Here is a 16,589-nt window from a genome sequence, read left to right as displayed (position 1 = left end):
CCGCGCCCGCGCCCCGGAGCCGCGCCACAAAGGGCCCGCGCGCAGCCGCCGCCGCCGCCGCCGCCGCGCGAGGAGCCAGGATGGTCCTGGTCCACGTCGGCTATTTCGTGCTTCCAGTGTTTGGCTCTGTGCGAAACAGAGGTATCGCTTTTTCCTTTCGGGGTCCGCTTCGGAGCGTGGATCGCCGCGGGCACCGGGGTGGGGGCGGGCGCCGAGGGCGGCGGAGGGCTCAGGGCACACCCGCGAGGACGCGGGGCGAGCGGTGGCTTCTCCCCTCTCCCTTTTGGGGGGACCCCCAGTGTGGAGGTGGCTGCCCTCGTGGGAGCTTTTGCAGTGAAGTTAGGATTTGGCGATTTGAGTCCATCCCTCCCTCCCTCCCCAGCCCCACTATTTATTCTTTGCGGCGGACGCGGTTCCCCCAAATCATAGCCCCTTCCCCCAATACCTAGCCCTGTGTGATCGAAGGACGGAGAGAGATACAGGACTGCGTGTGTGCGCGCGCGCGTGTGTTTGTGTGTGTAAGCGTACTTGGCTCCCTGTGATTTTTTTTTTTTGAGGTGTGTGTGTGTTTCGTGTCATTTTTGTTTGCGTTTCTCCATCATTTGGTCGTTGATACCGATGGCTGGTTAGCTGGGACCTGGCATCTGCATCTCCCATCTGCCCTATGCCATGCCCCAGCCCCCGCATTCTCGTGGGCACTTGCACGATTTCCCGTCCCATCTCTTCCTCCCCTTTAACCCTTTTTGTGTATCGCCCTTGTGCTACCCCTCCCACCCCATGGTCTTTGTATGACAGTTGCATTTATGGGTTCAAGATGCTTGTGTGTGTGTGTGTGTGTGTGTGTGTGTGTGTGCGCGCGCGAGTGTGTGCAAGTGTGTGCGCGCCTCGGAGAGTCAGATGTGCACTGCTGTGCACCCCTGGGCCGGGCCGAAGCGGGGTGCCGGCCCTTGGCTGTTGCGCTGTGTGTGAGGATGAGGTGGGACGCTGCCCCCAAGCCAGGCCTTTGCCCCGGGCAGGCGTTGACAAAGCAGCAGGCCGGCGCCGGCTTTGTTTTTAACTGTGATATATGGGGTGTGTTTGCACGGTCCCCTGCCCCACATCCCCTTTCCCTTACATTCTGCTACAACAATAGCTTGATTTTCCCCTCTTCTCCTCTTCACATTTCTTCCATTTTCTTTTAATCAGAAACTCCCACCTCCCAAAGCAAATCCGAGATGCATTTAGATTCATTATTATTATTTTTTCTTTTTGTACTCTGCCTCTGGACTCACATTTCTCTTCTTGGAAATGTTTCTGCTATCCTCTCCCACTCCACGTCTGCTAAAATCCCTGCTGGCTGAGGCTCTCCCCCACTCCCCCTCCCTCAAGCTCAGAATGATGTCTTCCCTTTGCGGCCCCGGCTGCTCCACCAAGTCAGAGTGGGGGGTGGCGTCGCAAGCCGGCGCTTTAGTGCGCCCCAGGGGCCCGACTGGGCAGGAGAATGAAAGCCCAGCCCTCCTTCTTTCAGCCCAGCTGTCCCCAGACCCAGCCTGTCCCCAGAACCTAAAAGGCAAGGTTGGCCCCCTTAGGCCTGTTTGAACCACAGTTTTTTCGTGTGATGATAGAATGATGACATTCTGCATTTATCAAATCTTTTTTTTTCTTCATTGTGTAGCTCAGTGAATGGTCAACTCGCTGCTGTGTGCGCTGTGACCCTTCTGCCTCCGCATTTAGCTGTATTGTGACACCCCTCTTAACCATCTCCTGTCTCCATCTGAGGAAGGCATTGCTATTTAAGCGGCAGTATCCCCTATCTCAGGCCAGCCTAGCAGTGGGGGGCGGTGGTGGAGTGAGTGTGTGAAGAATAGGAATGGGGGGGCTGGGTGAGATCTCCCTTGAAATGCCAACCCCTCCCCCAATACACAATTCTATCTTATTACTTGGCATTTCCTCTTAAAACGGGTGTGGAACATTACACTAGGCAGAAATTCAAAAATGATTAAGAAGGATGTTGAGCCTGAAAGTATAATTATCCTGATTAAGTCATTATCATCCTCATTAATACCACCAATCTCTAAATACCATTGCAGGATGCTGATTCCATGTTTTGAAATTCAAATTGCTCAGCTGCCTTTAAATTTTATTTTTAATACATGCCCCCCCCCCCAAAAAAAAACACCCAAGAAAACAAATTCTGCCAGTCAAAGTTTACTTTCATGGCAAACACGCCCACAGGAAATTCAAGGGCTGAGGGTTAATTGGGCTGTGAGTAAAATTTAGCACAATGTGATAAGAATTCATGACCTTCCGATAGAGGATACTAATGCTTAACTCAACAAGGTCCTAAACCACAATCTTCTTGTAAAACTATTAGATAGCTTGCCAGCTTAAATCTGTTCCTTTTAGTTTCCATTGTAGTAGTATAGGATGTAGGCCATTTCAGAATAGATGTAGAGAAATAACCATTTTTGTATCTCATCTTGTTTAGCCGAGTACATTGCACTGTAAATCCCTGTTAAGTGGATTCCTTTTGCCTTGGCTTGGAGGCTGTAGCACCCCATATCCCACTTATCTGGGTGGCCATCAGCTAGCTTCCTGGTAGCACCCAGGCATAAGTGAAGAGATTACATTTAGTCAGAGGCAAAAAATAATAAATATAGATATGAAAATTTTTGATGAAATGACAGTTGCTGCTACTCTGAAAATTTGGTGTAGCAAGGTCCTTGACTTAATGGGGAGCCATAGCCATGGTGTCTTAATTGTTTAATTGTACAATGTCAAGAGCATCTTTGGACATCCGCCCTGGCCCTCAGAGCTGCCCCTTTAACAGCCGGCTCCCTTCTGCTGCCTCGCTGGCCAGACCTGCTTGAAAACTGAAACAAAACAGCAGCAATAAAGAATAAGGCCCCTACTTCAAGGGCCCTTCCAAAATAAAGTCCCAAGTGGCCTCCCCAGATTGCCATTTGGCAATCTGAAAAGAAAGAGAAGAGAAAAAAGAAAAGAAAAGAAAAAGGATCCCCAGCAAAATGGTTTTCCATTAAACAGGGATAGCGTGTTCTGCTGTGCTGAATTACTTCCTGTTCTTATTTTGTGGGTAATTTTTTCTGTATCAAATATCCTTTCGGTTGTGTATCTTTTTCACCTTTTCTTGTACTAAAACTAAAGCATGATCTGTATTTTTTTCCATCCCCCAGTTGACAATGTACAGCGCTCGGGTAGAGATGTTACCCTGCTGAAACGCACTGTGCTCGTGTAGCCGGGCCATCTGCTCGTTGTACGCTGCTTTTGTTCTGTTGCCCTTCCGAAGCATGGTGGGCCCAGCCTTTTTTTTTTGTATCGTGTGCATGACGACATTGTTACACACAGAATCCACTAATACTAATATACAATCTCTCAATAAAGAACTAGTTTCCTATATTAACCTAGTGTGCTTTTTCTCTTGCTGTTTTCCCATTTATTGTTGTATCCTGCTGTAGATTTTCCCCCTTGCTTTTCTATCCCCACCCTCACCCACCCACCCACCACTCCCACCTCCCATTGTAAGATTTGAGTGAATGCCTTCTGGTTTTTTTTTTTTTTTTTTTTAACTTTTGTTTTGTTTTGTTTTGTGGTACAGATATGGTGACTTTAATCTCATCTAGTCCATATCTTTCTAAGGTAGATATCTGGGGCAATGAGGGGGGTGGGTCAGTTGTCCTGTCACACCAAAATAGCTCTACTGCATAGAAGGAACTCCTATCTTTGGCTACCTGTGTACCCACCCAATAGCCTCCACATTTCATCTCAGTTTCCAAGTTACATGGGCACTCAGTTTATGATGCTGGTGAAAAGATGGGGCTGTAACACTTAGGTTGAGAAAAGGGATACTGTTCTTAACTAGCAATCTTGTAGCATTTCAGACTCGCCTGAAAAACCCATTTTCAGTTGTGTTTTAACTTTTCTTTTTACTGTTTTATTGATTTACTGTCCTTATAAGTCATGTTGGGGGTGACATGTTACATGCAGTTGAAGCCATGATCTGGAATTTTAAAGTACCCTCTTCTATGTGCATATTTAAATTGTTGGGACCTGTGATGTAAGTTTTGCGTTGAGATCCTGCATGAGGAAGATGTTTGAAACAGAAAGCAACTCAGACCACTCCCACGTTCATCCCAGGGCCAGCAGCCTGACCTGTCACTGTAGGAATAAGAGGGTCTGTGCCCTCTGCAGGCTGTGAGCCATTTAAAGCTGATTACAGCCTAGTTTCCTGACAGCTGCCTCATCTGTGGCCGTAGCGCCCCTCTTGAGAAAGAAAGCCAGATCTCTGCCATTGTCAGAGTGTGTTGGGGGGATCAGGAAGGAAATCATGACCTTACCCCAAATTGAATTGGAAGAAGAGCCCTTAAGATATGTCTTTTTCCCATAATTATATTTGAGGAGCCAGTGGAGAGGTATTTTTTCCCCAGAGTGGAACCCAAATTCAAGCATTTGTCAATTACACCTCTTCAATTTCAGCCCAGAACAAGCCTTGACAAATGAGGCGTTTTAGTCACCCGGGAAATTAGTTGATTAAAGAAATTCATGGTTCCTTCAAAGGGTCATCGTTCCGGAGCCGCTCTTCCTTGGGCCAACGTGCTTCCTCCTCGCTCCTGTGGGCTGTCTCCTGGCCCGCCTCTGCCCCCTGCCAGCGTCCCTTTCCCGGGCAGGCGCACCCCTGCCTGACCACAGCGCTTCCTAGCCTTCTTTGTGGCTTGGTGCGGCTCTCCTCTCCCCCCATGGCTGCCCTTTCTGCTCTGGCCCTTTGTTCTCATGCTCTCTCCAGCCCAGAAGGGAAAGCTGAGCTGATTTACTGTGACACATGGACACACATGAAAGTTCCCAGCAGAGGCTCATGCTGTAGTTTTTATAAGAAGGGATATGCAGGTCTTCAAGGATTTTGTTTCTCCCTCTCCTTCTTCTCCTCTCCTTCTCATTTTATTTTGGTTTTCATGAAATGTTTAATTTTGTTCCTAGTTTGAGAAAGCAAAATAAACCATCTTCCAGCCAACCTCAACAATAAGGAAAACTACCCCAACTCAGATGATTGCCGTCATTTCTGTTCTAGAGAGCAGTAGTTCATTAGATTGCTATTAAGCAACTCTAAGATTTTATTTCTTTAAGTGAATGTTATGTATGTTGGAATTATTTGGTCAATACGTTTTGAGGATGGTTTAGTAACCTAGTAATAACAAAGAAAGTTAGTGGGTTAATGGGAAGTCATGTTTTAGCAATTTATCAAATGCATACTATGTTTTCATCCAGATTGTCAGAATAAACATTTATCTGAAGGAGCCTTTTCCTCTGACTGGATGATCCAGTCATTACAAAGCCATTGTACTTTATATCTACTCTCTCAGCCAACAGATGTGTACCTGTTTTAATAAAGTTTAACTCTAAAAGATTTTGGAAAAGCCTTCTGCTCCACAGATCCTACACTGAGCTTTGTAACAAGATGGGACATAGTTCTTGTTTATGGCTTTTCCTTTTGAATAAGAGAACTTCTTTCCTGAAACTAGCATCAGATAAGGTCCACCTAATTGAGGAGCTGACTTGAATAATAGTTCTCATAAATCAGCAAATACTATTAATCACTCAAGGTTAGGGAAAAAGACCACCAAGAGTCTCCATGCCCTAATACGCTGATAACAGGGACTGGCCCACCTCTCACCTCTCTTCCTTTCGTAGTTTGCTCACTTCCTGCCCTACCCACTATGTCCTTCCCATCTTTAAATAAGCAGCCTGCTGTGTCCATTGGAAACCTTAATGCTTTTCTGGGCTAGGGAAGCAACAGCCCTGTGCTGGATCCAAGTGCAATGTGAAATCCCTTTCCTGGCCAGGAGACACAGGCCCTTGACTCCAACTCAGGGAGTGACTTTGGATGTCTCAGTCCTAGCTGACCACGGTTGCTCAAATGTGCAAGACACTTGTGCCTTGGTTTCTCTTTGAATCTAAATAGCTCTTTAAAAATTCCTGGCTTAACATAATATGAAAGTGAATTAGTTTTTATTAGTATGGTATGGTTTGGCCACAGATGAACCAATATATTTCTAAGAGAATCAGAGGGAAACTTACCTTAGAGAGGTTCAGATTTTCTGGATGATTTAAAAACTAAAAGCAAACATTCAGAACCCCACAGCCGAACCACTTGCAATGCCTGTATTTTCATGTATTCAGTCATTCATTCATTCACTGACTCACTTGTTTGTTCATTAGTTAATGAGTGTTCATTGAATTCCTACTTGGGGCCAAGTGAAGCAGTGTAGGACCTGGGTGCCTGCCCTCCTGAGGCTTATGCTGAGGCTGGAAGATGAATGCTTAGGGAACCAGACGCTGAGATATTCTGTGCCACAGCACCCAAACGGATGGCAAGAACATCCTGACTTGAGGTGGGAAGAGCTTGGAGCAGTCCAGTGGTTGAGTCCTACTCCAGTCTTGACTGGGAAGGGTGAACTTAGGCCACTGCTCTGAGCATCATCTAAACAATGACTATCATTATACCTACCTGATAGGGTGTGTGGTGTGCAGACTTTTCAAAGGCACCTGGCACAGAGCAGGTGCCTCGGGCATGCTAGGTGGCTTCCCCCATCCCCCACACCTGTAGGAATTTACTGGCCAAGGGATCAAATAAAGTCAGGGATGACTTGCTGAGGAAGTGGGGTTGAGATGTGCCTCAAAGGTTGGTATGTATACAGGAGGAAGAGAAGTGAGAGCTCCAGGTGGGGACCGAATGGAGTGAGACTTTGGCCAAGGACAAGTGGCTCTGCTGATTTGCCAAGAACGGAGAGTGCTTATGAGGAGGGGTGTGTGTGTGTGTGTGTGTGTGTGTGTGTGTGTGTCTGGGTGTGTCTCGGGGTATGTGTGCAGACCTGTTGCCTTGCACATCTTCGGGAGGCACTGGGACCATTGTCCTGTCTTTGAATGGTTCTCCTGAGAGCACAACTCCAGGGGATAAGCAGCATGAGGTTGGGAGAATAAGGGAGAAAAGGCTGGAAGATATTTTGAAGTCAGTTTCTGAAGACCTTTGGAAGCTCCGGCAGAGTTTGGACTTGCTCCTTTAGCCCCTGGGGGCTGTCTGGGGAGAGTGGTGCTTCAACAACTTCTTATTCTGGCAACCGATGACAGGGGGTGAGCCCAGGGGGCTGAGCCGGGGAGGAGGCCGTGGTGGCCATCCAGGGCTGTTGGAAGCCCAAACCAGGGCTCCGGGGGAGGAGGGCTTGCAAGAGGGGCCTTCCCATAGGAGGAGGTGAGCAGAACTGAGTCAATGGGGAGGGGCTCAGGGGCGGGAGGTCTGGGGGTGCCTGGGAAAATGTAAGACCCTGAAGACAAACAGGGAAGATGGGAGGAACAGTCAATTTGGGGGATAGGTTAGTTCAGCGTGCGGATAAATAGAATTTGAGGTGTAGAAAGTGGCAGAGGGAAGGGGACCACGACAATGTCCTGGGATTTGAGACTTCTAGTACCCGGATGGAGTAGAAAATTAATTTTGATGATAAAAATGTATCATATTTACATGACACACCCTCAAAAAACTCTCCCTCCGTGCCTTACTTGGCTATGCAGATGCATCTTTAGTTATGCAGGTCACACTTTCAGCAACCTCTCTGCCGACACTGACCCCCTCGGGGAGCTGTGCCCGCATATCTCAGTTTGAACAACTTTTATCAAACTTCACCCTTCTTGAGAAGAGAGAACCCCAAGGCCGGCTGGTGGCAGGATCACTGCCTCTACAGGTTTGCAGAAAAGGTCGGCCCTCCCCACGTGAGGAGGATAGCAGAGTCGGGGAGAAGGATGGGGCAGGGGTTTGGCAGCTGGGGGCGAGGGCGGGGCGTGAGAGGGGGGGCCCGGGCTCCGACTTCAGCATTCGTCCTGTCTGCAGAGAGTGGCTTTTCCCTAACTCAAAGCTCTTTCTCTTCTGTTATCTTATTTCCTCCCCAACACAGCCTGGGAGGAGGTAATTGGGGGCCAGAGGAGGCAACTGAGGCCAATGGTGGGGAAAGTCCATCCCTGCCCGCCCCCAGCTAGGAAATGGCTGAGCCAGAAGTGGATGCCAGGTGACTAGCTGGCCGGCTGTGGTTCCCTGCACTGCCTCCATGGCTTGTACACTGTTAGGAGCCCTCTTGAAACCAAGACAAGCATTGGAAAGGAATCCCTGCTTTTCCTCCATGTCTGGGGGCATCAGTTTGTCCGCATTGGGAGAGGCCTCTGTCCAGCTCGCGGACAGCCATGCTGTGAGGCAGGTCAAGTCCCCAACCTCGAGCTCTCCTCCTGGAAGGGGAGGCTGAGAGCCAGGGAAGGTGCATAGTGGACCAGAGAGACCCCTGGGTAGGAAATGAGCAGAGGCTGGAACCCCATGGTGAGTCCTTCAGCCTGCAGACTGGCTCGGAGGAGGCCTGGCCAGCTTAACTGGGGGACACTCTGCTCTGATCGCCACCTAAATAACCAGGTGTCGCCCTTTGAGGACTTTGGCTCCCAAGTCATGAGCACGTTTCCCAAGCTTCCTTAGGTCATTGTGATGCCTTCGCAGATTCTATGTTATATCATCAAGTAGTAGAATCACATTTTGGAAAGTTTAGAAAATAGACCGAAAGGAAAAAAGTCTCTTAGGAACCCACCCCTCTGTGATCACTTTAATGAAAGGCCTTCCACATTTTTGTTCATGCTCATATATGTCTTTTTTGTAGAGCTGTAAACAGTGATAGGCACTTCTGCGTTCTCCAGTTTTTCAAATTTAACATATCGAAAGCCTTTTCATGTTTTGCTAAGCTGTGTTCACCAGCGTCACTTTGAATGGCTTCACCATATTCCACTTGAATGGTGGCTCTGCATTCGGGCTTGGTGGTTTATGAGGCACCCAACGGCCGTGGGTCACGGGCCACTCCTGCTGGTCTACCTGTGACCTCCCGCGGGCTGCTGTTTGGCCACTGGAGGGTAGGGGGTTAGTGGAATCTGACAGCTTCCAGGCCTCTCTGCTCACCATCAGCCCCTTCCATCAATGGGCCCAAAGAGGGGGAAGGAAGGGCAGGAAGGTGGGTGTGGGGAAGGAAGATTTGGATAAATCCTTCTGAGATCTGGGTTCTGGTCTTTGTTCTGCTACAAACCTCCACTGTGATCTTAAGCAAGTCAGCTTCCTTCATGGGGTCTCAGTTCCCCCATCGGTCAAATGGGGACGATGGGTCCATTGTTTCTGCCTTACAGGACTTGTCACGTGAAGTAATACACATGAAAAGAAGTAAAAAGCCAGCCAGAGGCAACAGTAACAATAATGGCCCATTATTCAGGAGGTAGTGCTCAGACAGGCTGTGCAGGACGGTGGGCGCAGCCCTGCTTTGAGGCTGCTCTGCCAATAACACCCCTGCTCTGGGTCTGTACCTCCTATCTGTCAAAGGAGATAATTGCCCCTCATTGCCCCTTCCTGCTCTAGAAAACTGTGATTTCCTCTTGATGAGAATAACTTACATTTCCATTGTCTTTTGGCCTTTTCCCTGGGCAGCAGCCATACACTTTGGTGCTCAGTACATAGGCACCTGCTCTTCCACCGGCCGCCCTGCCCTCGGAGGGACGGGGGTGGGGGGGCAGCAGTGACTCCTGGCGGCTCTGCCACGCGGTGAGCGCTCCCCCTGGGAGTCCTGAGCCTGGGGTCCCTCCTGCTTCCTGCTGCTGCCACTCTGGTTTGGCCTCTGAGCAAGAACTTCCCTGGGGCATCATTGCTCCCTCTTGCCGTCCTTTCCTTTAAAGCTGCCCCTGAGGTGTGCCACTTCAGGGCAGCAGGGGAGTCGGCCCTCCAGGAAGTCACCCACGTGGAAGCTCAGCTGCTCCTCCTGGGGGTGGGGGCGCAGTGGGGTGGAGGAGAGGAAGTGGTGGCTGCTGGCTCAGCACCGGCCTGCGGGTGGAGGGGTGGAGGAGCTCTCTGAGGCTGGGAGGAAGTGACGATTCAGCGACACCTGTCTCAAGGAAGGGCAGGAAGCTTTGGAACAGCTGCTGCTCCTTCTGTGGGGCTGCGAGTGGGAGAGAAGGGGGTGGAGGCCCGCTCAAGGCTCCCCCTGCCCCCACAGCCTGTTTGCTCGGCCCCAGCGCTCCTCCCCGCGTCTGCCAGGGCTTCCAGGCCACCCCCTCCGCATTGCTCAGGGGCCCCACCATGCTGCCTGCCCCCAGCACCGTCGTGCTGCCTCCTAGAGCACTTACTCTGAGGGTGCTCATGGGTGGATGCGTCCAGCCGCCCAGGGCTGGGGGCACCGGGCTTCCCTAAGCCAAGGGGTGGCCCTTCCCGCGGGGCCCTCAGTCTCCCTGGCACTCCCTGGAAGGGCAGCTGGCCTGGGCAGGCCTACTGCTCCGCCAACACGGCCCTGCCGACCAGCGCTGAGGGGTCCAATTCTGGGGATGGTGAGGCGGTGATGGAAAGACCTGGGTCCATGGGCCGGTTCCCTCCTTCGAGGCTCCCTGAACTGCTGGTCACCCCTGGCCCAGCGGTATGTGTGCCTCACTTGGTACTGAGGGAGGGAGCCAGAAGAGGTAGCTGCACGGGGCTTTGGCCCTGGTGTTGGTGGTGGCCAGAGCCCCTCTCGGACACCAGGGTGAGTAGGCCCAACCTTGGCTTCACCTTTGGTGGACTCATGTCCCTCGGGGCATAGGAGGGAGTCAGGCATGAAGAGGAGTTCAGTCAGCTGGTCCACAGGGAAGCTGGGCCTTGGAGGCGGCTCCCGCCTGACTGCTTTTGGGCGAGGAGAAACTGAGGCTCCCAGGCAGTGGTGCCAGGAAGCAGGGTGGCCACAGAGCCACAGCCGGAGTTGGAGGGGGAGGGGAAGGGAGGTAGTAAGAGGCCCCGAGAGGGAGCTTGGGCCCTCTGGCACCTGAGGAATGCAGCCTTCTCCCCACCAGGAGGAATGGGGCTGCAGGAGGCGTGAGGGGAAGAGAGGCCACGTGGGCGTAAAGAGAGCAACAGCCATCAGCCCCCACCTGAGCAGGTGAGCTGGGAGTGTGATGACGTAGGCCCAGGAGGAACCCAGACATGAACGTGGGACAGTGTTTGCCCATCCCATCCCCATCCCATCCTGAAGGGTCCCCACCAGCCCAAGCTTCCCGTAGGAGAGAGGTGGAGGAAAGAAGGAGTGAGAAGGTTAGAGTGTAGGAGGAGGAAGTTAGAGACGCACTGTTTCATCACTGAGCCTCATTTCTCAGCAGGAAGCACCCATCTCTTGGGTACTTACTAAGTCTGTGCCGGTGCCTGCCTTGTGTTCGCCTGGGTGGGTGGGCCTGGCCTGGCTTGCCTACCAGACTAGATGGGAGGCTGGACAGGTGTGCAACAGACAAAGGGCAGAACCCTTGACTTGGGTCAAAAAAAGGGCCTTGTCACACCATAGAATAAACACATCGTGGTTTTCAGTTTTCTTACTAAATTTGGAAAAAAGGAGATTTTTATATTAAACTAAGCAAGGAACTCTTATGCCACCAGTTACAAATTTTGCATGGACTTTTGAGTGAAAACATAGGGCTTTAATGACATATTTCATTCACACACTCCAGGCCAGTCCGTACCCCTACGACTGGGGGGCTGGGGTCGTTTCACACCCCTCTGACATTTGGGCCCTCCTGGGGAAGAGTGTGAGGGGCGCTCCTGGGTAATCCAAGGCTTTCTCTTTGCAGAAGTGGGAACCCAAGCCTGTCCAGAGGCTGGAGTAGCTAAGCCAGCTCCCAAGGGGCCTGGTCAGGACTGCGACCGGGGCCGCTTGGCCCCGAGGGCCAGCGCTCTTCTCAGGTCTTGACTCTAGGCCAGCTGGAGGTGGCCCAAGCTCCAGTAACTCCAGCAGGATGGTCAAGGGGCATTTTGTGGGGGACAGGACTGGGCAAGGCTGAAGACAGCATGGGGTTTAACTGGGCAGAGGGAGAAGGGTGGCATTTCAACATGGTGGCCGATTCACATATATTCCTAGTCTGCAGAGCCAAGGCCAGGACTGGAAGCCACGGTCTGAGAGCAGAGGTTAGCAGACGAGACAACCCCATGAACTGGCGTGGGAGGAGGGCCTTCCTGTGGGGGGCACTCAGCAGAGGGCTGTCCATGGTACTGTAAGGACTCTTTTTTTTTTTTTTTTACAGTGATAAAATATACATAGCATAAAATTTGCCATTTTAACCATTTTATAGTGTACACTTCAGTGACATTGAGTACATCCGTCATGTTGTGCCACCATTACCACTCTCTACTTCCAAAACTTTTTCATCACCCCCAACAGAAACTCAGGGCCCCCTTGACCTTGAGGCCTGTTCCCAGGCAGGGCCAAGCTGTGCTTGCTGGGACCCCTCCAGGACGGTGGGGGAGATTAAGTGGTAGCAAGGAAAGCACAGGTTTTGGCCTCAGGGAGGGTTCAAGCCTGGTCTTGCCACCTACTTTGGGTGACTTTGGACCTCTCTGAGCCTCAGTCTCTTCATCAGAAAAAAATGGAGATAATCGCTATTAATACTAGTGTCATGGGGAGGTGAGGGTGAAAGAGAGTTATGATGCATTTAAGGTACAAGCACACGAACCTCTGGGAAGTGCTTAGCAAAAGATGGTCATTCTCAGCTCCTCACTCACCCCATCCCCTCTGAACACACATCCCTGTTTGTTTGGACCTGGAACAGTCTAAGGGGTCCAAAGGGAGTGCAAAGGGAACAGACAAGAACTGGCATGTTTCAGCTTCACTGGCTAAGCAGTTACTGAGAATCTACTTTGGGCTGTGAACAACCGAGGCACAGATAGCGTCTGGCCCACAGCCTAGCTGGGGAGACCCCCGAGCACCCCTGGAGTGGGGCGGAGAATGCAGACTGGGCTACGCTGAGGGCCAGGCCGATGGTCATGCTGGCTGGAAAGCGTGGCCCAGCCTGGAGCAGCTGGCCAGGATTGGTGCCCGGGATGGGAAGTCACTGAGGGCTGGTAAGTCAGGAGGGCCTCCTGGAGAAGACAGAACTGGAGCTGCCCCCCACGGAGGGAGTGATCTGCAGCTTGCTGACTGGGGGAGCTATCAGGTCTGCCTGCCCCCTTGCCCCTCTCCCACACAGGCCCAGATCTGATCCAAGAGGTGAATGTTCAGAGTCCTGTGGCTGTTACCTTGTCTGATTTTTCTTTTTCTTTTCTGGAGCATTGGGCCCTCTCATTTCATTGTCATCCCACCCCCGCTAGTCCCCTTCTTCCCTGCTATACCTCAGCCCCAGCCATTTCCCCTGTAATCCCCTGCCTCCTCCCACCCCTCTGCCTTGCTGGACTGCCTGAGTGCTCCCATGGGTCAACGTGCCACCCCTTGGGATGGCCACACAGAGTGGGATGCTGCCTGGGAGGAGCTGAGGGTTTGTGAACTCCTCTGAAGCGGGCAACCCTCTCAGGCACTGGTTCTTCTCCCTGCAGAATTGGGTACTATTCTTACCTGCCAGACTGAGTGAGAGTCAAATGAGATGGTGGATAGAAAGCACCCACCATGACACCTGGCACAGAGCACGGGGCTACGCTTATTGTTATACGTGGCTACCTGCTAGGTAGTTGCCACGTACATGATCCCCTGACTGCTCCTAGGAGGCACTTTGAATTTGGTAAGGGGAACAAAGCGTAGGGGAAAAACTTCTCTGAGCCTCAGTGTTCTCACCTGTAAAATCGGGACAATCCTAGTAACCGCTGCAACAGGGCTCTAATGAGGCTCAGATTTGATCTCGGATTTGTTCAGCTGACCACACAGATGTGTACCTTGTGTCGGCATTCGACCAGGTGCCCTGCCAGGCACTGGAGGCATGAGGAAATAACAACAACATGAGCATCAGCAAATGCTCACATAGCACTTGCCCTGTGCCAGGCGCTGTCCTAAGCACTTTAACTGCCCTAGGGGTGTCGTCCCATGGGAAACACACTTGAACAATCAAGAAAGTATGGTTCAAGGTACATGCTGTGTGCTCTCTCAGGAGAAGCTCAGGCTGAGCTGAGTCTTAAAAGGTGCGTGGGGCTGACCAGTCGGAGAGGCGGGGGCAGGGTGTTGCAGGCAGAGGGGCTGCAGGGCACAGGGACTGCCAGGCGTAGGGCGGGTTGAGGAGCAGAGTACTGCAGAGGGTCCGTGGGAGGAAGCTAATGTCCTGTGGGGGGGCAGCTGGGCCCTTGTCACTCCTAATTGTCAACATATCAGTGTTGCCCGCTAATCAGCATTGCTGGTGGCTGATTGGCCTTTGTCAAAAATGAAGTGCACACAGTCTACGTGGAGCTCTGGTATGTCCGGTATGAAATAAGGGCTGAGGGTGAGACCTGGGCGATGCCTTTGAAGGTCTAGAAAACAAGCTGGAATCCTGACAGACCCCCAGAATAATAATAATGGGGCATTAATAATAATAATGTTATCATGTTCTACTGCTGAGATGGAGCAGTTCAGCGGAGGGGAAGGGGAGGGTAATGTGGTATCTGGGAGACCTGGAAAATGTGGGGATTGAGCTGACCCTTGAAGCAGGCGGTCTGGGGCAGCATTTCCCAACACACTGTCCAACCAAATGCTGGGACCCCTTGAGCTGTTAAAAGCTGTTTGTGCAAAAGCGTTATGTATTCCAACAATTTGAAAAAATGCTACACACTATACCCCTGTCTTATGTCTATTAGCTTATTAAAGGTTCTGATAAGTCCTGTAATAAAGAAACCCCTTTTGGTTCTGCTTCAGTAGGATTTACCCAAACTACCTGAACACAGAACTCTGTGTGTGTGTGTGTGTGTGTGTGTGTGTGACTCCTAGAAATATGTCTTGAACATGGAGCACGGTTTGGCAAATGCCGGCCTGGGAGCCAGGTCATCTAGCTCAAGACTGGCTAAAAAGCCACTCCTTATACTGAGGGGAAATGGAGACTGAGAAAAAGGCTGCAAAAGATGGTTCATCATTAGGTGACTGCTTGTCTCAGAGTACCCACCCCCTCCAGCGCAGTCTTCCTCCCAGGAGTGCCATCCTTACCTACTCCAGAGAATTCTCTAAGATCAGAAGGTCGGTGGGGAGCCGGTCACTCACTCCCAGTGCCACCCTTGCAGACTAGCCGGGGAAGCTCTGCCAGCAGCCGGGAGCCGAGGTGGCCCTGGAGGGAACTCCTGGCCACTGGAGGGACTTGCACCCCACTCTGCTTAGGATTTCCTCCCACCTTCTTATATTTATGATCTTGCCCAGGTTCCTCGGGTTGGGCTTTCTCCCTACCCACCTGTGAGCCCCTGTTCCCCTGAACCCACAGCTGCGTTTGACACACTGCACATGACCCATCTAGCACGTGATGTGCCCATAATAGTGCACCTGGATGCTCAGCCTGACGTATGCCCATCTGTACACAGTCCCCGAGTCATACACACTTACACACTCGCACACAGGCCACACACCTGCGTGACGTCAGCAGTCCACTCATCGACACTCATAAATATCTGTACACACAGAACATTACACAGTCACATGCACAGGTGACAACAGATGCACACAGCCACTTGCTACTCACACTCGTGAGTATACACAGCGACACTGTGATACCCACACACGTTATCTCTGGAGATACAACTTAAATGTCCGCTTCCCCTTCTTTCCACTGACATGTCTCCTGAACCCCATGAGGTGGTCACCATCACTGGATTCACACAATTAATATTCCAACAAGCCTTGAGCCAGGATGACGCCACCGGGCTTGTGCATGGCCACGTGCCCCAGCAGAGCCTGTGGCCCCCAGTTGTCACCGTCCTCAGGGCTCCACTGTCTCCATGAGCCCTTGTTGCGGCCTGGGAGTGGCAGTGGCCTGTGTGGGCTACTGAGGGGGGCACCCCTGATTTACCGTGGTCTCTGCTATAGCTGCCTGGTGATGGATGAGACAAACATTGCCCAGCTCCTTTGGGAGGCTATGTGGCCTGGCGGGCTTTGTGGAGGAGGTGGGCCTAGAGCTGGTGTTGAAGGCTGAGGTCCCTGTCAGTAAGAGGTGAGAAAGTGGGGGGCACCCAGGTGGGAGGCCACAAGAGGGGCGCGGGGATGGCTGAGCACGGCTGGTGGCCCCTCAACCCTGAGAACCCTGGCAGCGGTTATGAGGACAGTTTGGGCAGAGGTGGAAGAAGAAGCAGTGGGGCCAGGAAACGGCCAGCAGCCCTGCTCGGCTGGGGTTTCCACCCGCCACCCTGGGTGCTGGTCCTGACACCTGGGAGACTCCTCAGCCGGTGCTCAGCCTCTGTGCGTGTGGCTGGCAGAATTAAACAGACGGTGCGGTATGAATGGCGCTGCCCTGTTTTATAAAGTGCCCTAACAAGCTGGCGAGCCGGGCACACTCAGTCTTATTTACGGCTGCTATTATTTCTCTGACATTGAGATTAATTTGACGACAGCGGATTATAAGCTCTTCTATCATCAGATGGGCCCACTACCTGGGAGGAGAGGAGGGCTGAATTTAATTTGTGAATAGTGTGCTGGGTTCTCCTGTTCCTGGAGTGTGTGTGGGAGTCTCAGCCATAAATCACGGAAGGCACCAGCAGCGCTGAGCCCAGAGGCCCGGGAGCTGCCCGATCCGGCCACGTGCTGGAGAGGGATGTCCCGGCAGGTGGGCGGGTCTGTAGACCCATGGAGCCTGGCGGGATGCACACCATCCGT

General features: G+C 51.8%; 1 protein-coding gene across 2 annotated transcripts in view; it reads left to right on the top strand.

Moving 5' to 3' along the window:
• The first annotated feature begins 37 nt into the window (after positions 1-37).
• RNF165 (ring finger protein 165) overlaps positions 38-16,589 on the top strand; it is a 108,614-nt gene continuing 92,062 nt past the window's right edge. The window contains exon 1 of one of the 2 annotated variants that reach the window (XM_029227398.1): positions 38-141. In XM_029227398.1, coding sequence (XP_029083231.1) covers positions 81-141 — 61 coding nt within the window. In that variant the 5' untranslated portion in view covers positions 38-80. The remainder of the gene's footprint in view (positions 142-16,589) is intronic. The other variant, XM_029227408.1, reaches the window with a different exon arrangement.

The sequence above is a fragment of the Monodon monoceros genome, unplaced genomic scaffold (genome assembly GCF_005190385.1).
Source record: "Monodon monoceros isolate NGI ecotype Baffin Bay Population unplaced genomic scaffold, NGI_Narwhal_1 Super_Scaffold_1, whole genome shotgun sequence".
Lineage (NCBI taxonomy): Eukaryota > Metazoa > Chordata > Mammalia > Artiodactyla > Monodontidae > Monodon > Monodon monoceros.
Note: the sequence above shows the minus strand (reverse complement) of the source record. Positions and strands in the feature narration are given on the sequence as shown.